Here is a 22,564-nt window from a genome sequence, read left to right on the forward strand (position 1 = left end):
ATACGCTTGTAAATAATTTCAGTGAAATCAGATGAAAGTTGACTGAGAGAAGCAGTAGAAAGTTAACAGGGAATTTGACCAGAAAAAAACCACCATTAGTTCAAATCAGACTTCTAAGAAGTTAACATAACAATGCTTTATTTATGCCCGATCACAAAAAAATAAGTGCAATGAGTAAACTGTGTTAATGAAACTAACTATATATTTTATATATATAAACTATATATTTTTCTAAAAGAATTATTTCAATATCAATTGTTATCTGATGTTAGAATAAAGTGACTACTTGGAAACTGCTAAAGCCTTATTTCTGTTGACAAAGTAGTGTCAGATCCATTCTTTTTGATTTATGTCTGCTTCACAGCTTTTCTCAAGCAGCCTATCATCTGTCACTCACTGCTGCTGGCAATTTACCATCAACAGGTAACTCTAAATCGATCATTTTCATTTGCAAACAAGTTAAATGAAATAACAAAATTCACTGAACCTATATAATTTACATTATAAGTAAAAAAGAGTTCAATATGAGAATCCTACTTTTTGGTCCAGAAGCCAAAAAATATGGGTTCTAACAGGTCAAGATTTTCCACTTCAAATAACTGTGGGCAAGGCATTTCATTAAAGGTGGATTCAGCAGTCTCACCTACACAAAAGACTACCCTCTACCCTGCTTAATTCACATGATTGCCCTAAGGTTCAATTTAACTAATACATACATATAAATGTAGCAGGTTATGAAAAGGTAAAAGTTGAAGGGGTATTTTTTTCATTATCATAAAATAACATCTTCCACCTGTTTTGGCTTTATTTTTTGTTTTGTTTTGTTTCTCCTCTCCCTTGATTGTTATCTACATTCCAGCAAATTCAAAGATAGCTATCATTTAAAAAGATAGCATCATTAAACTAATACAGTAGATGCTCAGTAAATATTGTCTGAATTAATGCTTACTTCTATGCTTATCACTATGTAAGCAAAAGAGGAAGGTGGAAAACAAATACGTGATGTATTCTCTATTTTTTTCTTAGCTGTTTATAAAATTTCAAAGAGAAAACAAATATGTAAAATAAGCAGAAGGCAAAGCAATAAGGTCTCAAGGTTATGAAAAATTCTTCATAGATGTCTTCTTTCACTGAAGTACTGATAATTCAAATTAATAAACTGGCTAACAACTTTAAGCAACTCTTGTAGTATTATCAAAAGCTTTACAGCAGCACTCTCATTTCTAGTCAAAGTCATTATTTTCATGCTAGTTGGGGGGAAAATGCTCTTCAGAGATAACTTTCCTTACTCACCAGCTTACTGTCACAAGCACAAGAAACTCAAACACTAACTCCAGCTGACAAAATAAAATGCTCTTGTTCAGAGAGAGGATTGTCTCTTATAATAGCCTGGCTCTTGCCCCAGGAGCCTTATTACCAAGAATAAACTATGAAAGGTTGCCATACATAAAGCAGACTTCCAGCTGCTCTTCTAAGCAAACATCAATGAGACTTTGTGATAAGAGAGATTAACTTGGCTATCACATCCAGGGGCAGCAATGCTATAGACAAGTGAATTTCTCACTCACTTCTCTTTAACATGGCAAAAAGGAGGAAAGGGGATGCTGAATTAACTAATGCTGAACTTTTAAAAGTGATTTAAGATAGTCCTGCTACTTTCAAGGGAAGACAAAAGTGAAACATTAAAATTTTAGCTTAAAAATTCTTTTAAATGTAGCTGCTTCCCTGTGAAGGAAAGTTTCCATATGCCTCTCATACTAGTACTGAGAACAGGTCTGACAGTTGCCAACTGAGATGAAGTAACCACGGAAACCTTTATAATCATGGAAGTAAAACAGCCTGCCCACAAAGACAGGCATGAAGTAACATATTACTTAATAATCATACATGCATAACTACACTATGACACATGGAATACACCATGACACATGGAAAACTATACTAAGTTTTAAAACTTAGAAAAAGTTTTATGAATAAAACTATCTGGGGAGAACCAAGACTACAAGCCACTTCTTAAAATATTAAAGGAAACTCATCTATTAGTTATCTCTATCTTAAAACAAATAAATAGTTTTCATTAAAGATACTTTCTTCTGCTTTTCAATGTTTAAAAGTTTGATATACATGATTTACTAGAGTTCACTTTCCAGAAGATTCTACAAAAATGCAGTGAGAGGCTACAAGGGAGAAGAGTACAAATACTGCTGAGTGAGCAGTCCCTGAAATGGTATCACCACATTTAGTTTACATATTAGGGAATTTATGCCTATAGAAGCTAAATAATTTGTCCAAGTTACACAGGCAGTAAATGGCAAAGCTATAATTTTAACCTAAGTATGAATCCAAAACCAGTGCTCTATTAACTACACTGCCCCTAAAACTTGGATAAAACACATTTATGAAATGAGTACAGGAGAACAATCAACCAAAACTCAACACTCTTTCAAAGGCTGAATGAGCTAGTTTCAAGCTACTGAGCAAGAACAAACAAGGATGGCCAGTGTGTGCACTTCACCTGCCATATAAATATAGATTTAAGTTTTAATGTTTTCAGTGTGGTCACCAAAATCAATTTACTTTATAATCTTGAAATTAAATTCTATCTCTCACTATTGATTTCTTGCTACTACACAGGATCTTGGCCATAATATTGGAAATTTGACTTTGAAAAGTATTGTAGAGTATTTTATGAGATTATTAAATTGATCCACTTATTCTCAAAGTGCACACACTATGAATGTAGCAAAATCTTCTCTAACGAAACAGCTACATCTGTTCTAATCATTCTCAGAACAGTTATTTCAGTGCCTTGAAAAAATTCAATTGTCAGTTTGTAGTGGACTACTTTTTATCCTGGGTCAAATTACCCCAGAAGAAAGGAAGCAGAGAACTCAATCCCCAAGTATGTGTTCATTCCTGAGAAAGGCAAGGGACTCTTTATCCTTCGCTTGTAGTGTCCCAGTGCCAACAGGGTACTTGTGGGGCGTGAGGGCAGGCTGCAGAACTCAACAACAAAATCCCAGCTGGAATGGTCACCAAACTAGCATGGGAAGTTATAGATAGATCTCAGCATCACCAGTAAAGTTCTTCAAGTTTAAATTCGGTCCATTGCAATGAGCTAGACTCTTTTACTACAGGACTGTCAAAAATGAAACAAGATGTGCTAAAGCAAAATCTAAAATATGAGAAGTAACTTGATTCAGAGCATTCAGGGCTAGTATGTAATAGGACTTTCTGTTCTAAACCTTTCCCTACCAGTAGTAGCCAGCACTTTTTCCCTCAGCTCTCTGTGACAGCCAGCACTGGACTGCACACGTGGTGAGGATGTTTAGAAGCAAATTAATACCAAAATCTGCACAACTGACAAGACTGTCATTCAATATGCAACTAATGGGGGTATCCCTAAAGCATCAACCTTCAAGAGCAAAGCTCTCCATTAGAAATGGAAAATACATTTACCGATGAGAGATCTTTGAGATCATACAGAATAATAGCAAGTAAAAAAGTATCTTCCCAATAATTTTCATCTCAAAACTTGTAAATGGACTCTGAGTACAGAATTATTTTCAAGAAATTTTCTCACTACATAAAATAAAATGCTTTATAAAATGCAGTGATACAAACACTTTAAGTTTTAGTTTTATATAAACAGATTTCAAAATACTAAGATATTCGTGATATTAAATAAAAGGACATAAAATTAGATCCTTGAATTATCAATGTCTCTAGAACTGCCCTGTCCAATATGGCTGTCATAGCTACATATGATTACTTGAATTTAATTAGTCAAAATTAAATTCAATTCCTCAGTCACACATTCCAAATGTTCAAAAGTCACAAATCACTGATATGGATACATAATGAAAAGCACAGATAATAGAACATTTGTATCAACCAATAAAGTTCTACTGAACAGCACTACTTGAAGATATTTGCCACAAAAATGGCATAAAACACAATATCCACACAATCAAAAACCACAACAAACATCCTGTACTTTGGATTCTGGTGGTTTGCAGTTATAAATAGTTACAAAAACCTAATGAAGTGCACAATTTAAATAAAGGCAGTAATGCATCAAATTATTCTATTCCTCAATAAAATTGATAAAGGAAAAAATAAACACTTGATCACTGGTGAATTCCAAAGGGGAGGAAAGGAACTTAAAGTGTATTTAGTGAGTTCCATAGTTCTAACAAGCTTACTTATGGATTCCTTCAGTTTAGACCCTAGCAGATGGCTAGAGCAGCGAGATAAGTGTATAGTTATGTATGGTAAAAGGCTGAAGGTAGAAGAGAAGAGAGCTACTGTGCGAAGTTAAGCACAATGTACACAACCCTCCTAAAATATACAACTACATCTTAATCTGAAGGCATCAAACATATCATTAAAATCATATACTTGGGGTGCGGGTATAGCAGGTACAGGCCCCGAGTTCAATCCCCAGCACCATGAAAAGAGTAAAAATAAAAACCACACCCCTTACTGAGAGGCCATTGACGATGCAAAGAAATTAAAAAACAATTGTAGGAAGTGTGGCCTCACATTAATGTCTGTCAAATGTTTCAAGAAAAGAAAACTATAAAAGCAAAGGAAAAAAAAAAAAAAAAAACTACCCCAAATATCTAAAGATTTAATTGCTGAGAATCAGAATGAACAGGTATGGCCAATCTAATTTATGTGTGAGTTAAATATCATTCAGTAATACAAATAGTTATCATATGAATTAAGTATCAGTTGCTCAATTCCAGGACTATAGTTGATCACAGGCAACAATTAATAATTTTTTGTTTTGTCAGATGTCACTTTATATTTAATTCAAATATTTCTGTAGTCACTAGTAGTTGTCCAAGTTTATTTAAAAATGGGAAAAAATATTAGGCACAGAAGAACAGACCTATAATTACTGCTAATCAGGAATCTGGGGGAAGAGGATCCCAAGTTCAAGGTCAGCTTGGGCAACCTGTCTTAAAAAAGAATTTTTAATGGGCAGGGGATATAAGTCAATGATAGAGAAATGGTTAAGAATATCATGGTATATTAATTAAAGATATTTTACAACCAATTAAAATGATGATTATGAACACCATGGTAATATATATAAAAAAATCAAATGCAAAAGCAAAATATACTACATGTATATTACATATACAGAAAAAAAATAATACTTGAACAAACAAAAATTGCTTGATTTATTAGCTCATGCACTTTTTCTTTTATGTAGCTATCCATACTACTGTTGGTATAAAGCTGGTTGTGAAATAAAAATAAAAAATAAAATTTTTAATACTTATAAATACAAATTGCATACTTACCACAGTGGGATTGCCACTACTTATCAACTGGCTGACTTCATGAAAAATGCTTTTGCAGTCAATTGATTTATCTAATGACCCTCGTTTTACAATTACTGCTACAGCTAATAGAATCTGTTCCCGAACATACTTCTGGAGGCTGTAAAACATAAAAATCATTATGAAAACATTTACCTAAATTTAAAATAAAAGTATTCCCAAATTTCTCACTAGACCTGAAGCTACTAAGAATACCACTTATACTGAGACCATTATACCCACCCTACTGGTATACCTCTTGCACTTCCGAAGTCAGAAAACCTAGGTTCAAGTAAAGGTTACATAATTTACAGTGTGACCCTGGGCAAAAGAGTACCCATAGCCTCTGTTTTCTCATGTGTAAAATGGGGTAACACTAACAGAATTATTATAAGGATTAAATGTCCCTAGGACTGTGCCTAGTATAAGAATTTTAGGCAGTGTTCAACATATGTTAAGTGAGTTCCCTGTTAAATATTTGGGGGGAGGATTACTAATATTAAAAAAAAATTCTGATCTAACATCCATCTCCAATCAGTAGTGTAATCATACATCCCATTACCATACAACATAAAAAGGTAAAATTTTGGCTAACCAAGTTATAGTATCATGGAAACACATATATTCTAAAATAAACTTATAAAAGTTTCCTACCTAGGTTCTGTTCCTCTGTATGATGGCAGAAGTACCTATCTAAGTTGAAGCAGTTTACAAAGCCCAGTTGACTACAAAGGCACAGAGATTTAAAATCTTTTCTCGACTTTTTCTTAAAGGTAAGGCTCATAGGAGGCTAAGACAGAAGGATGGTGAGTTCAAAGCCAGCCTCAGCAATGGTGAGGCACTAAGCAACTCAGTGAGACCCTGTCTCTAAATAAAATACAAAACAGGGCTGGGGACATGGCTCAGTAGTTAAGTGCCCCTGAGTTCAATTCCCAGTACCAAAGAAAAAAAGGTAAGGTTCATAAAACATGAATTTATATATAACATTTCAAACGCCACAAAGATTTAACAACCATGTGCCCTTGGGATACAAGCAGCTATAGACCCATTCTATCTTTACTATAGCAGTCTCAATTTACCTGCCGTTCAGCATAATTATTAAAAGTGCTTATTTTCACTCTCAGAGGCGTCCCAGTTTGGACTTAAGTTATATGGTTATCCATTTAGAAGGCCGTTCCTGGCCAAGTGACTGCTCCCCTTTCCAACCTCACTCCTTCCACATACATAACTGCAGACATATTGAACTTCTTTCAGTTCCTAGCTCCATGCTCTTGCACTTCCAGGCCTCTTCTACTCCCTCTCCTAAGACTGTGATGTCATTTTGTCTGGGAAGTTATTACTAAGGGCTTCCAATGCACTCCCAAATAACTTGATGCATCTGTTAGCACTGTTTAACTCATCTCCCAGATCAACCATCCACTCTAAGAACACTATTATGAGCAAAAGGCATTGCATAACACATGACAGGCATTTATTCAACATTTATACAATGAATAAATATGTCTCCCTATGACAAGCCTGAAGTGAAAAATATTTCTTCAAAATATTAGTCTTTAACCACTCATCCTTCATTCAGTAGGCAAATAAATGCTTAAGATACAAAAATTATTGTTGACCAAAGAGAAATTTTTATACTTTTGGGGGGACAAAATAATTTCACATACACATATTAGAAAAAATATATAAAGCCAAGCACAGTGGTATATACCTATAATCCCAGCAACTCATGAGGCTGAGGCAGGAGGAATATAAGCCAGGCCAGGCCTCACAATAAAAAATAAAAAGGGTATGTTTTACCTAGTCGTAGGGTGTCCATGGGTTCATCCCTAGTACTACCACAAAAAAAAAAAGTAATAAAGCTGAAAACTACTACTATAAACATACATAAAGCTAGTTGTATAAATATCCATCAACAAGAATTAGCAATTATTGGAAAATAAATAATAGCATCGAGTTCTTATGATATGCAAGGCTTTATATATACTTCACAAAAATTAACACATTTAATCCTTATGACAATCTGGAGTTAAGTATTATTGTTCACTCTATTTAATAATCATAAAATGAATGCACAAAAATTAGTCAAGTAACTTGTCCAAGGTTCCATAGTGGCAGAAGTCAGTTACAATTCCCTATCTCATACCATGCTACACCTGCCTTTAAAAAAAAAAAAAAAAAAAAAGGCACTGTGGAGCTAAGGATGTGACTCAGTGGCACAGTACTTTTCTAGCATGCCCAAGACCCTGGGTTAGATGCCCAGCACTGAAGGGGGAAAAAAAAGGACAATGTATCTCACTCCACATAAAGTTTACCTCAGGAGAGGAAAAATCAGAAAAGAAAAAATTATGAGCAAGAAATGTGAAATACACAACTATACTACACATAGGTACACTAGTCAATACTATACAACATATCGTTGTATAGTTCTACCTATGTAGTAAGCCAAAAATTTTTAATTAGGCTCACATTATAGGCATTCTACAAGATTAAAATGCCTATGACATGAAAGATGAAGAGAATTATTCTAGATTTAAAGAGACATTAACTAGGGTTGGGGTTGTGAATCAGTGGTGGAGCGCTCGCCTAGCCTCAGCACCACATAAAAATAAAATAAAGGTATTGTGTCCACCTACAACTAAAACAAAATAATTAAAAAAAAAAAAAAAAAAGACGTAACTAAATACAATGTACAATCTATAGTTAAATCCTGGATTTTAAAAAATAACCTACTATATGTAAATCATACATTAATAGATCTGAAGGAAGAGACAGTCTGCCATATTTTTTTAAATAACCCAAAAAGAGGTAAAAGGATAAAAATAACAGACAACTGGACAATTCAAAATAAGAAATCAGAAATACATTAAATAATAAAAATATACCAGTTATGTCAATAGTACTGACAGAATGCTTTTAGAAGAGACATACTCATATAGTTAAGAATAAGGTATCATGATGTTTGAGGCATACTCTCAAGTAGTTCAGAGAAAACATGATGAAATGTTAACTGAGCCTCTACTAAGAAAAGGGTATATATGTGTTCAATGTACTATTCTTCAACTTTGGTGAAAAGTTTTTAAATTGTTTCAAATAAATGGAAGAAAATTTGTAAGTGAATTATTTTAGTATGGAACCCTATAATCCATTCTAAAATTCCTTCTACAATAGTTACAAATCAAAATCATTTAAGAATGGAATTATTTTGGATAATACAAGAAAGCACACACATAAACACTATGCAAATTTGTCACACTGAAGTCTATCCAGTGCTACAGAGTTCTGAGTTCCCAGGCTGGAAGGGAGGTTGTGATAAACAAACAGCTGTAGGAAGGAATCTATCTAGGGGTCAGAAGTTCCCATGTGATCCTTACTCTTTAGGAGTCAGGTTGGTAGTCTTTTTAAAATTTTTTAGATTTTTTTTTTATTGGTTCATATTAATTATATACAACACAAGGATTCATTTTGACATAATTATAAAAGCACATAATATAATTTGTTCTAATTCAGTCCCTAGTGCTTTCCCTTACCCTCCCCTCTTCTCTTCCTGTTCCCTTTCCTCTACTTTCTTTGATCTTTCTGCTATTTAGTTTTTTAAATTAGTTTTTAAACTATGAATCTCACATAGAGTTTAATCACAAACACCAATGGCTTAAAAAAAAAAAACCAAAAACCAAAAAACCTAGCTCTAAAAAGACAGATACATAAGCTCAACAAAAGTATTTTAAGTGTTTCCTCTATGTACTTACTTAGGCCTTTGTAAGACATAGGTTAAAAGGAATGTTCGCAGTGACTCGATGCTACCTTTTTCCAAGAGAATCCACTCTCGGACAACTGCTTCCATTATGGCTGTGGCAGCTTGAAAAAGGACATAGTCCACTTTACTAGTTTCTGAGGAGAAAATTGAAAACTTTCTTTAAACTAGAGTTCACATTACCTTGGGCATTTTGCATTTATTAATTTTTAAAACAGAACTTTTCAGACAAGGAATAAGATGATTACCTGTTCATTTTTAAATCCAGTGACCTTGCTCTAGCACCACAAAGAGGTTAGTTCCTCTCAGAAGACACCTCAGGCAGGTGGCAGCTAATCACCGATCACAATTTTCACAAACTTTCCTCACCTCTCTTCAACTGTTACTTCCAAAGCATGAAGAACTAAAAAATAACACAGCTTTAAAAAAAATAAAAATAAAAAATATAAAGCAATCAGAAAATATACTAAGAGATTCTCACCCTGTGCAAAAACAGAACTTTGTATCTGAAAAATATCTTATTAAATTGGTCCTTGAACATTACTATTTGTGATGAGCCATGCTGTTAAATTATTTTGGTTTTTAAATAAGTAAGCCTTCAGCAGGATGACCCATCTCCAATAGCAAGTTCAGAAATAAACACAAGCATGTTGACATTATTTTTCTCAAAATGTTAAAACAAAATGAGTCACATTTACACAAGGTGAGAAGTTCTCATGAATTTTCTGATTGCAGTACTGATCAAACTGAGTATAATCCCAAAGCTACTAGAAAGACCCAGTCTTAACTAGCAAGTTATAGTTTCTGAACTAAAAAGTGAATCCGGGGGAAAAAATAGAAAATTAATATATCTAATAAATATTTTATATTAATTTTCTATTTTTTCATCTATTCACCAATACTACTACAATCAGTTTCCAAACAGCATTATCAAAAGGGAGAAATAGTCAAAATGAAGTCAAGAAAAAGTAGAAACCTTCGGAAGGTCTGAAAAATAATCATCATGTGAAATTCTCCTAAAGTCTATGATTAGACTCCAGATTATTTGCCAAGATCACTGGACATGAGCATTTGAAAGCCTTAAGAAATTAACTCTGAGTATAGAATGGCACCTTCAAGAACTTATCAGAAGAGCATGAAGATATAATCCAGGCACACTGTCTTCTCTCCTATTCAACCTCAGGTCATTTAAAAATCTTATGAGCAGTCTTGACACAATTAGCTATAAAAATAAGGAAAAAACGGTGTACCCTACATAAATTCCTATCACATTGTACTACTATATAGGAGGTCTGAACATAACTAGTAAGATGAACCAATTTGGAACTTAAAAAAAAAATCTTTTATTATTCCATGCTACCTTAACATAAATTCTAATTGAGATAATTAGAATTCACAAAAATTTAAAATGTATAAAAATATAATAGTTAATAAAACAAAGCAGTAACTTCTAAAAAGTGTAATCCTATTATAAAAAGAAATGTTTAAAGTTCCAGGAGAGGGAAAAAGTGAGGATTTTATTCAAAGAGGATTTAAAACATTTAGGTCATTTAAGGAGAAATATGGTACTGCCTCATAAAGGTAATTCAAATAGTCTCTCACTTATGATCCTCTTCTAGAAGAAAATGATGATTGCCTGTCTTTGTTTTCCTTGCAATTTTAAGGGCAAGGAATCTGAAATCTTTAATACAGATATTTTTTAACAAGGAGGTAAACTCTGAGGAACTCAGAATTTTAGAATTAGAACTCCACAAATCATCTAATATAATTCCTATATCTTATAGCTGAAGAAACTGATGCCCAAAGGGATAAAGGGAGAAAATTTGAGGTCATAAACCTAGCAAATATACCCAGCAACACTAATCCATCACTAAATGCATATGCCACTGAAGACAAGACCAAATAAGCACCTTTTGAGACTCATGAGCAATGAAACATTTGTTTTGAACTATTCATACTTATCTCCTAGTCTTTTTCTGTCATTTTGGTAGCTATTATAGAAGAATAATGACATCTGAAAGTTTTCAAGATACAACAAAGTTTTGTATTTTTTCTTAGCTACCTGTGCATGGTATTAAATGAAGACTTCTAAATTACTACTCCTACAAGAAGCTGTCACTAAGAATGGAGGAATCTGGAAAACAGAAAGCCAAATTCCATTTTAAAGTAGGAATTTTCCTAAACATTACTTTCTCATAAAAACAATTATGTACTTATACATAGTATAAAAGTACAAGAGAAACTAAAGGAACTTTAGAAGCCTACCAATAAGAGATTAGAACTCCTGTGTCCATGAGCCTTATTCTTACTTTTTGCTAAAAAGATGCTTGAAACTGTAAGATTTTCATAAAGAACACAATTCATCTAGAATTTCTCCATTAACTACTTTTAAGAAGATCTGTCAGTGACTAGGACACTGCCAAGATGATAAATTATTTGAGAACACTTTAGCAGAAAGCCTTCACTTCCTTGCAACCACAGTAACTTTCGCTAATAATAATTATGGACATAAAATTTTTACTTTATCAGTCATCTGAAACTAGACCAAACTATGCAGACAAAAGTTCACAAATGAAGTAAATAATAAGAGGAAAAGCACTACATTCTGATCCAAAAAGTTTTTAACAGAATAAAAATAAACCATTGATGTTCAGTTCCTACAACCTCCTCTCTGGCCTTAAAGATTTCTATCCAGAGCACAGAAAATATAAGCTCAAAAAAGTCTGATTTTTTGATTTAATGATGTCTATGCTCACAAACCTCAGGTGAAAGAAGACAAAATCAATAGTTTTACTAAAGAATTTTTCCAAATACAAAGAAGTGTTAAGTTCACTAGTCTCAATGACTTTTTTGCTAGTTTATTTCATTTTGTTTTGCCTACTTCTCAGATAAGAGGTGAGTCAATCTCATTTCTCCCTATGAAAAGGACAAAAGAATGCTACAAAGTTAACACCAGAAAAAGTAAGCCAATCCCTCAGAGTTCCTGATTATATTTTTAGCAGGAATAGAACTGACAGGTTTTTTTGAGGAAATACCTGACCCTAAAAAAACTACTAAATTCCAAAGTGCCAAAGATTTCTGAAGTGAATTAGGCTACAAGTGCTCTTCTGACAAAATACACAAGCATGCAACACACACACACACACACACACACACACACACACACACACACACACACACACACCAGACCATACACACACAGAAGAGTAAAGAAAATAAAAACTAGAATGAAAACAAAAAGATAAGAGAAAGAAATGAGAAAAATAAGAACATACAAAACTCAAGTTAGAAGTGAGAAGAAGAATTTTAAGAGACCAGAAAAGGGAGGCATCAAAGAGAAAGTCTCCCCTTTATCAGAATATATTTCCCAGACATTCTATAAAAATGACATAAAATCCCTAAATAAGAATGTGAAAATTCTGAATTGTGATTGACTGCCACTTGTATGAGAAATCTTCTTAGAGGAATTTGCCCTTCTGTGCTGGTGGCAACTGAGTAAGGAGTTAAAAAAGATTTTTTTTTTTTTTTTTTTGTGAAGTTTAGATGTAAACATTAATGTAACACAGGGCTTTGCAGTACATTAATGATTATGTTTGTCATACATGCACTCCATCTTTTAAATAGTTAATGTCTCAAAACCCAAACTGATTTTAAAAGCATGGCCAGAACTAGCAATACTAATCTTTAGAAAATTTTATCAAGAAAACAATAGTAATCCAAAAAAGCTCAAATCATAAAAAAGCAATAGTACTTCATAAAACATAAATACTCTAGAAAGGAAAGAGTGATATAAACAAATATGCTCTAATAAAATACTTATAACTTAGATCAACTATTTCCAACCAATCTAGAATGACAACTGCATTACAACAGAGAGCCAGATGGAACACTGATGGAATTCTAGTCAATGTAGGTGAGGCATAAGCCATGAAAACCAGACTCATTTTAGGTTAACAGTTTAACAACAATAGTTTTCTAAATCTATTAATGATGAACAATTTCAAAGCAATAAGGATGAGGTAAGCCTTCCTTAAATTCTTTACGCTGATGTTTTAGTCTCGCTACTTTTACTTTAACATTAAATTAAATATTCTCCACAGGTAAAGATAACTAATTTTCTTAGTAACACAAACAGATCCATCCAAGTGTAAAAACTAATGACTTATAAGTAAATTAATTAAAATGGCCACATTTTAAAGAGTTGTTAAAACTGTTGTTCTTAACAGTAAGAACTCACTCGTAAATGATAGAGCCATGTTCACCATTACTGTTAACTCCTTGCCAACAGAAAACACAGCATTTTATGAGCTACTCATATTCTTAAAAAGCTATCTTAAATGAGGTAATGTGGATATGACATTTACCATATTGTTCACAAAGTGTTTTTACATGTCATTACATCTGCATCTCACAACTTAAGATAGCCATACCCGTTAAGGCAAATGGTAGGTATCATTATTCCCATAATGCAGATGAAAAGGAGGCCCAGTGAGGCTGGTTTCCTAAAGGTGACAGTGTAGCAGGTACCACTGACAGTCAGATCTCACAGTTCCAACACCAGCACTGTTTCTACTACAACTTAATATCTCATAAACTCTTATATGCAAAGCATTTTTAACATATAACCATAATTATGGCTTATTTCAATCTGGAAATCAGAGTAATGGTAATAGATATACCCTATTAAAAGCACAAGAATAAAAGATCAGATGTTTTAGCTCTTAATGCTCAAGTAACCAATTTTATGTTCATAGATGACTCAAACAGCCTTTCAGAGCCTTAAATACATGTTATATAAAAGATGGCTCCAACAAAGATCAACAAAGATCAACTGTTGGAGATGGCTCCAACAGTCAACAATAATCAGGTTATAAAATAACGATAACAATTGAAATCTCCCTTACTATTATTGAAAAGTATCTAAGAGGTAGATGGCAAAGGCATATATGACTCTTAGAAAATGCCACCTTTGGACAAGAAAATTTTAATTCTCGTGATTATTTTAGAAGAGATCACTTCTGTACATGTCAAATATAAGGTACTCATAAAACAGACCTGATAAAAGTTAAAAAACAGTGCTTAATTTTATGATATACAGTGGTAACCTCTCCAAAAGTGACTGATAACTGCTAAGAAAGTGGAGTTCAAATTAAACAGCTTAAAAATAAAAAAATTTAAAAATATGGAAAAACAACTAGAAGAAAACAGAACCCTCTAAAAACAATCTTAATTTTCAAACTAACACTAGGGTAGAGATATTATACTATATGTCTTACAACAAATGATATGACACTTGAGAACAACTGAAAAAAGTTTCCCCCCACCATTAATAGCCTTCATGTTAAAAACAAAACAAATGATTGAATACTATATCCAAGATGGAAAAAAAATCCAAAGTAAGAAAAAGTTTCCTTTCTGGTTTCCCAGGATATCTTTAGAGCCACTGCAGTAGGATAATTATTAATAGAAAATTATTAACTACATGAATCTGTTTATTTTTAAAAGGAATTTAAAATAGTACATGTTCAAGACAGAAAAACCAGATTTGATTATGTCAAAATATTTTAAAGTGAATACTTACCCAAAATGTGCTTGCAAACTGCAAATGGTGATTTTGATTTCCTAAATGATAAGAATATGTGCTCTGCATGCTGGCGCTGCTCATTATTGACCATGGAAGGTGGTGCCTTGAGAGTTAAAAACAAAAAGAGTAACTTAATGAAATAGCTTGAACAACAGCAATCCTTTTACCTACAAGAGAAAATTTTTTCACTCTTGTGAAGGAGCAACAGGGGAACAAATTTGTGCTTGACTCTTAAACACTAGTATAACACTTCATGATAAATATTTAAAATACAGTTTCAAGAGAAAAGGAATTCCTGGCAAGGTTTGAGTCAGAATCCTTCAAAGCTGCCTACATTTTATAAAAGAAGATGCCTAACTTCTTTTGTATATTTTAAAAGATTGGTGAATTATTATCAACTTTCATTCCAAAATACACCTCTCAGTCTAACTGGACCCAGTTCATATAATGTCTAAATTCTTCAGTACTGGTGAAAATGAATCCAAGTTACTAAAAAACTACTTCTAAAGGCAATTCTTTAAGATAAAGGATCAAATAGTTTTACCTCAAATTTTCTAAAATCACCATTAAATCAGAAAAATTAGGGAACAGTTAAAATTTAAAATTTATGGAAGTCCTCTCTAAATAATAAATGTATCAATCAAAAAGTCAAGACTTCTATCATACCACAAATGATTTTTAAAGTCTGCTCAGGTTTTTAAATTACACTTTGGTGTAACAATCTTTCTTCTGAACCAATCTACCTAAAACATATACTCCCATTATATGGTCTGGTTATCTTTTGATCCTGAAATACTTGAAGGGGAAAAGATTGCTTATACAGCCTACCAATCCCAGTTTGGCAGTAATAAAGGTTTATTCTTCTACCATCTACCCAAAATCGTTTCTGAAGCTAATGATCCAGGCAGAAGAACAAATTTTTTATTCTAATCAACATAATAGTGAGAGGGTCATAATTTCAACTATATCAAAGAATCTGGAAGATGAAAGCATTTTGCAATTCATTATATCAATTCATTATAAATTATATCAATAATGCAAGATTAGTTACTCTAATTTCAGTCAAAATAATAATAATAAAAAAGATGTATAACTAAGAAAAATGAACTACTGGGATACTCTGGCTTAAGTGAATTCCTACAGAAAGTTAGTTCTGATTATTCCTAATGCTCTAGCACCCTCTACAGTTCTCTAGATAAAAATGAAAATATTTCCATTGAAGAAATGTGTTAAAATTCTTTAATACTGCTTTCTAAAAATTTTTTTATTTTGATTCATTGTACACATATGGGGTATAACTGTTGTTTCTCTGGTTGTACACGAAGTAGAGTCACAATCATACATGCTGTTTGTCTTATTCTGTTATTTAATACTGGTTTTTTAAAGGCTTTAGTCATAAAATACTATGAATAGCTTAACTATATCCTAGGAGTATCTTTGTCCTTCCATCTATAAATTCTTTATTCCCCACATTTTCCCTAATCCAACAAGATGAGCTTATGTTTTTATAAGATATCTCATCACTGTTTGCTCACTACACCCTGAATATATGGCATATTAATAAACCTTAATACCCACGTTCTACTGCTATGTTACAGTCAATTCTAGACTACCTAGGCAATTTCTGAATCTTTCTTCTCATTATCCTATGTAAACTAATATGCTTGCTATTCTATAAATAAAAATTGTTTCTAATGCTAATGATCCAAAAGACACCCTGAGAGTCACATACATTTAATCTCCTAAGAACTAGTGTGAAAAAACTGTTAATGTAATACAGAATGCTAATCCACTTATGAAATGCAGATTCTATAAATAATGAAGTGTAATCTAAAAGTTTGTATTAAACACCTAGTACATACTATCACACAAACAATAAAATCATCAAATCAGTATATTAAATGGCAAGATGACTCTCCTAAAACCAAAATTTCAAATTCCTTCTTGAAAGTAGGATGTGGTGGTGCACACCTCTAGTCCCAGCTACTCAGCTGGTTAAGGTGAATCACTGCTTGAGCCCAGGAGTTAAGAGGACAGCCTGGATAACATAGCAAGATCCTGTCTCAATAAATAAATAAATTAAAATTCCTTCTTGAAACTGACTTGACTATAGTTTCCAAATACAAAGTCTCAAGAAACTTATTAAAAAAAAAAAAAAAAGATTTCCAGCCCTCAAAGATTCGAAAGATTGAAAATCAAAACTAAAAATATACATTTTACCCTCTAAGTTCCCCAGGTGGTACTGATCCGCACAACACACCTGTCAAACTTCTTAACCTTTGCAAATCCGAACTTATCCTTCAAAAATCTGCTTCATTCTCTCCTTCCTTCATCAGTGTTCCCTAACCTTCCCCAGTCAGCCTGAACACAACTGATGTCTCTCCCACCTCCATGATGTACATTGAGTATATCTGTTACCCAGCTTTGCATAATGGACTGCAAGTCTTCAACCCCAGTCCCTTTTTTTTTTTTTTTTAATTTATTGAGAGAGGGTCTCCTTAAGTTGTTTAGGGTCTATATTGCTGAAACTGATCTTAAAATTGCAATCCTCCTGCCTCAGCACCTGAGTTACTGGGATCACAGGCAGACACTGCTGAGCCTGGCTCCTTTTATTAGTTCTTTGATACCAGGGACTTTATTTTTACTCATGTCTAAATTCCTAGAGCTTACCATATATAAAAGGGAAAGGCACTTAATGATAATAACAACTAGCATTTATTAATACTTAGCATTTCGGGGAAATATTTTAGACACATATATAAACATACACAGATGTACAGGAAGAAAAAAACGGAGGAAGGTAATCTTATTCATCCTCAAAATGACCTTATGAAAAAGATAAAGTAACACCCCCATCCTCAGTTTCACTTTCCTGGAATTTTAGTTAACCTACAGTGAACTGTGATTTGAAAATATGACATAGAAAATTCCTGAAATAAACAGTTCTTAAGTTCTTAATTGTGTGCTAATCCAAAAAGAATGGTAAAAACTGGCTCCATTATACTCTATCTAGCCAAGGACATGAAATATCCCTTTGTCCAACACATTCACTACGTACTCATTAGTCACTTAGTAGCTATCCTGAGTATCAGATCAATTGACAAAGTATCCCAAAGCTTGTGTTCTAGCAACCCTTATTTTACTCAAGAATAGTTCCAAAACACAAGAGAAGTTATGATGGTACTTTTAAGATAGTATATTGTCATAACTGCTCTATTATCATCATCATCATCATCATCATCATCAATCTCTGAGTCTAACAAATATTTTATCATAGATTTGTATATATAGGAAAGAATATAGAGAGTTTAGTATTATCCACAGTAGGCATCTACTGGTGGTCTTGTAATATATCCTTTGTAAATAAGGGAAGGGATTACTGTCTAATTACTATGCTCATTTTACAGATGAGGATACTGAGGCAAAGAGGGTGAAAATAATGTGAGCTAGAAATTAAATTCAGGTAGTATGACTGCAGTTTCCTAACTGTAAACAAAAATTGCACTTAAAAGGATCAAATGTACATCAAAACTCATCCTCCTTGAGACTTGCTAGTAGAAAGGAAGCAAATCTCCCCTAAAAGTCTTCCTCTAGGACCCAATGCAGACATTAGGATGTTTTACATAGATTGTGAAGTTTCAGTAAAGAATTAGAACAAAGGAGGCTTTTTGTAGTCCTGTTTATGTTCTACTGTTGATACTAATAGCAAAAGCTTTTACAGGGCTCATACTTCAGAAATGGAATGAAATAAATCAGAAGAGTTGGAAGCAATGAGTTGGCAGTAGAAAGCAGTGATGGCAGGAAAAGAAGCAGGAGGTAACCAATCCCAGGGTCTTCAGGAAAATAAGACAAGGATTGGGGGTAAACTGGGTGTGTTTCTCACGAGTCACAACAGCACAAGACCAGGAATGGATAAATCATAACTCAGCAAACAGATGTGTATGGCCCCAACTGCACCATATCAGGATGTGGCCCAATGCTTTCGGTTTACAAAATCTCCTGGAGAACACAACCAGTGGCTCAGGTCTAAAAGCATTGAAAGTGGAACTCTGGAGATCATTTATTGAAAAAAGGATTAAAGACATAGTTAGTAGTTTGTTTTTCTTAAAGCACTCAGAGTATGGGTTGGAGGGAGACAACAACAACAAAAAAAACCTTTGAATGATTTCTATTCCAAAAAGTATATGAGCACTGATTACATGACTACCACTTTTCCAAAATCAAGGGATACAAAAGAAAGGAAAACAGTCCCTGCCTTTTTGGAATTCTATTAGGAAAAAAAGAAGGCATTAATTAACAATTACACAAACAATTAGGAGTCCATAAATCCTGCCTCTACTTATTTATTCTGGCTTCCTCCCCCACTAGGCCACTTAAATCTTTCCTCAAAACTGTCAGAAATTCCAATCATCAAATCATACAAATCTTATATTCTTTTGTTGGGAAGCAATAATTATAATTCCTATAAATATTAACAATAGCTACCACCTATTTACCAGGCAGAGTGCTAATTCTTTACATGTTATCTCATTTAATCCCAACAACATCCCTGTAGGAATTATCTTCCCTCTTTTATGTATAGAGAAAATGAGATTCAGAAATTGTTGCATACCCAAGATCACAAAGTTAATTTTAACCAATATCAGACCTTAGTCCATATAACATTGAAGGTCATGCTCTGAAACTCCTTAATTATTACTACTGGGAACATGTAGACTAGTAGGTGTCAGATAGAAAAATATCTGAATAATTTTTTTTTATTATTGGGATGGGAGTACTGGGGATTGAACCCAGGGAGTGCTTAACCACTGAGCCACATCCCCAGCCCTTTTTTATATTTCATTTAGAGACGGTGGTCTCTAAATTTAGAGCTGCATAGGGCCTCACTAAGTTACTGAGGCTGGCTTTGAACATGCAATCCATCCTCCAGTCTTAGCTGCCCACACCACTGAGTACTAGCCCTTTCCAGCTAAACAAAATTGAGAGTCACTGTCCCCCAATTAATCCCTTGTACTTCCCTAGCAGATACCTCAAAGGTGTCCGTTCAAATGTTTTCCTCTCAACCTTCTCATCTTATTTTGACAGCCATTACTCCTTTTTCTCAGAAATTACCTTTTTCTTATTTTAAAAGGTAAAAAAACATGACTATCTGATAAGCACCAAAATCAGGTAACATAGAGAGACTGTCTCTAAAATCCTTCCTGTATATGTCATCCTTTTCAAAACTTTTTTTCCCTATGTTGTTCTACTGCCTTCTCTAATTTCTTACAAAATATTCCTCTCCCACAACCTTCTCTTAAATCTATGTCCTCTTCCCTCCCATACAGCCTCATGTTCTTACTCATCTCTCCTCTCCCTGTCCACCATGCCCCACCCTGCAACTGTGATCTTAAAAGTTATCCTCAGCTCTGACTTCCTTCTCTCAGTTTATAAACTTGTACATCATAACAAAAATTCTTTTACACAATCTTACGGTCTGTTTTAATGACAAGCACAGGATACACAATCAGAAAGACCTAGTTTTGGGACTAGGGATGTAGCTCAGTGGAAGAGCACTTGTCTAGCATATGTGAGGCCCAACCCCCAGCACTGCAAAAAAGAGGGGTACAGGGGAGAGAAAGATAGATCTGGTTTCTAATTCCATCTCTGCAGCACACCAGTTGGAAAACCTCAAAGATACTTCTCTGTACCTCTGCAAAATGCTAATGAATTCAACTCATAATTGACAGAACTGCACTTAAAAATTTGCATACAGGCCCCTGAAATATATAATAATTAATACAATTCACATTAAAATCTCAGTAAGCTTTTTATGACAAGGTTGTCCTAACACACAAAAAAGGCCAGAACAGATGAAATCAATTTTGAAAAAGAAAAAGGGAGTTCTTGCCAATCAGATATGAACACTTATAAAGGTACAATTATAATTTTAAAGGCAGTATACAGCAGAAAAAAACAAATAATGAAACAAAGAGAACTCCCAGAAACCGACCCATGACCTATGACAAATCAGCTAGGAAAGCACAGACTACAATAAATTGTGCTTAACAAATAGATATTTCTAAAGCAAAACATAAAATCATATCTTGACTCAAACTGTACATAGTAATAAATACTGCATGAATTTAAGATCTAAAAAAGAAAAGCAAAACTTTAACAAAACTTTAGGAAGAAAACAGGAGAGTATGATGTCAGCATAGAGAAGGATTTCTTAAACAATTAAAAAATCCTTTTAAAAATTAATAAATTTGCCAGCCATAGTGGCACACACCTGTAATCCCAGCAATTTGGGAAGCTGAGGCAGGAGAATCCCAAGTTCGGGGCCAGTCTCAGCAACTTAGCGAGGCCCTAAGCAACTTAGCAAGATCATGCCTTGAAATAAATAGTAAAAAGGGCTGGGGATGTAGGTCAGTGATAAAACCTCTGAGTTCAATCCCCAGTGTTGGCCGGGGTGGGGGGTGGGGGTGGAGCTAATAAATAATATACTCATACGCAACCTTACTAGTAAACAAGAAGATGCAAATTAAAACAAAATACTATCATCTCTGACAGATGGTTAGACACAAATTAAGTACAAAACAAATGTTTGGGAAGCTTGAGGTATTGCAGTCTATTATAAACTGCTGATGGGGAAACAGAACATTCACTGAATTTTAGGATCATCTAGAAAAAACTGACAGGCTTGAACAACTATGCACTAGTCTGCTTCTAGGCATGTATTCCCTAGAGAACTTCTCCCCATATACATAAAAGCCGCAAAGTTGTTCCTATAGCACTGTAATAGCAAGAAAGAAAAATAAACAATTCAAATTTTTATCAATAGAGAAGACACCACAGTATAGTCATGCAGTGGTTTATAAAGCAGTTAAATGACTGAACTATGAATAAACTCTGAATATTATTCTGAATGGAAGAAGAAATGACAAGATACGTACAATGTATCACTTACATTAAAAAATTTTAAGTAGTACATGATTACCTTTGTTGGAAAAGGATACAAAAGCACAGAAACAAAGGATAAGCAACTTTAAAACTGTAGTTACCTATGTGGAAGAAGCAGAGGCTGGAGAATATAGTCTAATGAAACTCAAAGAGGGCTTCAAGTACATCTGGGATATATGTTTTTTAACAAAATGTATTAGTTATTAATCTAGAAGGTTGGCATATGAGTATGATTTATATTATTCTATGTACTTTTATGTTCATCTGAAACACTGCATTTCTTTAAATGAATGGGCCTTCCATCCTCCACAATACTCCTACCCAGGTACCTTGAATAATTTTTCTGCTAAATATCAAAAATGGTAGATAATTTTTTTAGTTTTAATGCATTTCTGAGTTTTCGAGAAATTAAGGCATCATCAAAAGCTTAAAAGCAGGGATACAAAGATGATAGCAAGTACTCATTTACCTGGAGATTATGTGCCAATCTCTACGGACCTGAGTTTCCATTCTGACAACTGCCTAGGCTGTAAAAGATAGGTAAAACTAGGGTCCATCTAAGGTGAGGATCTAACCAAACATCCCTCCACATAAAGTGGGGTCCTTAGCACAAGGTTAAACTATTTAACAAACAGAAACACATAAGGAAGGAAGAAATGAGAAAGGAACATGGGGGAGGGGGCAGGGATTTGCCAGTCTAGATTTTCAGTGATAAATGAGAAAGGGAAAATTACTTCAAACAACTAATAATAACAAGTAAGCCCCAAAATAGACCTTTTGCCCAATTACAACAGGACCCATGTACTCCAAAACACTTGAACTCGGTTAAGTTTAAAGTAGTCTTGTGTTAGTCATATTCCTAGACACTTGGAAAAACATATCTAAATCCAGGCTTCAGAGTTTCCCAGAAACACTTCCAAGAATTAATACAGTAGTGCCCCAGCTTATCCATGG

At 33.7% G+C, this 22,564-nt stretch overlaps 1 protein-coding gene across 1 annotated transcript in view; it reads right to left on the reverse strand.

Moving 5' to 3' along the window:
- XPO4 (exportin 4) overlaps positions 1-22,564 on the reverse strand; it is a 110,661-nt gene that overhangs the window by 68,610 nt on the left and 19,487 nt on the right. Inside the window, 3 exon segments of the mRNA XM_079138832.1 lie at positions 5,316-5,454; positions 9,080-9,221; positions 14,666-14,771. Of these exon segments, the coding sequence (XP_078994958.1) occupies positions 5,316-5,454; positions 9,080-9,221; positions 14,666-14,771 (387 nt within the window).

This window comes from Sciurus vulgaris (genome assembly GCF_902686455.1).
Source record: "Sciurus vulgaris genome assembly, chromosome: 4".
NCBI classification, from domain to species: Eukaryota; Metazoa; Chordata; class Mammalia; order Rodentia; family Sciuridae; genus Sciurus; species Sciurus vulgaris.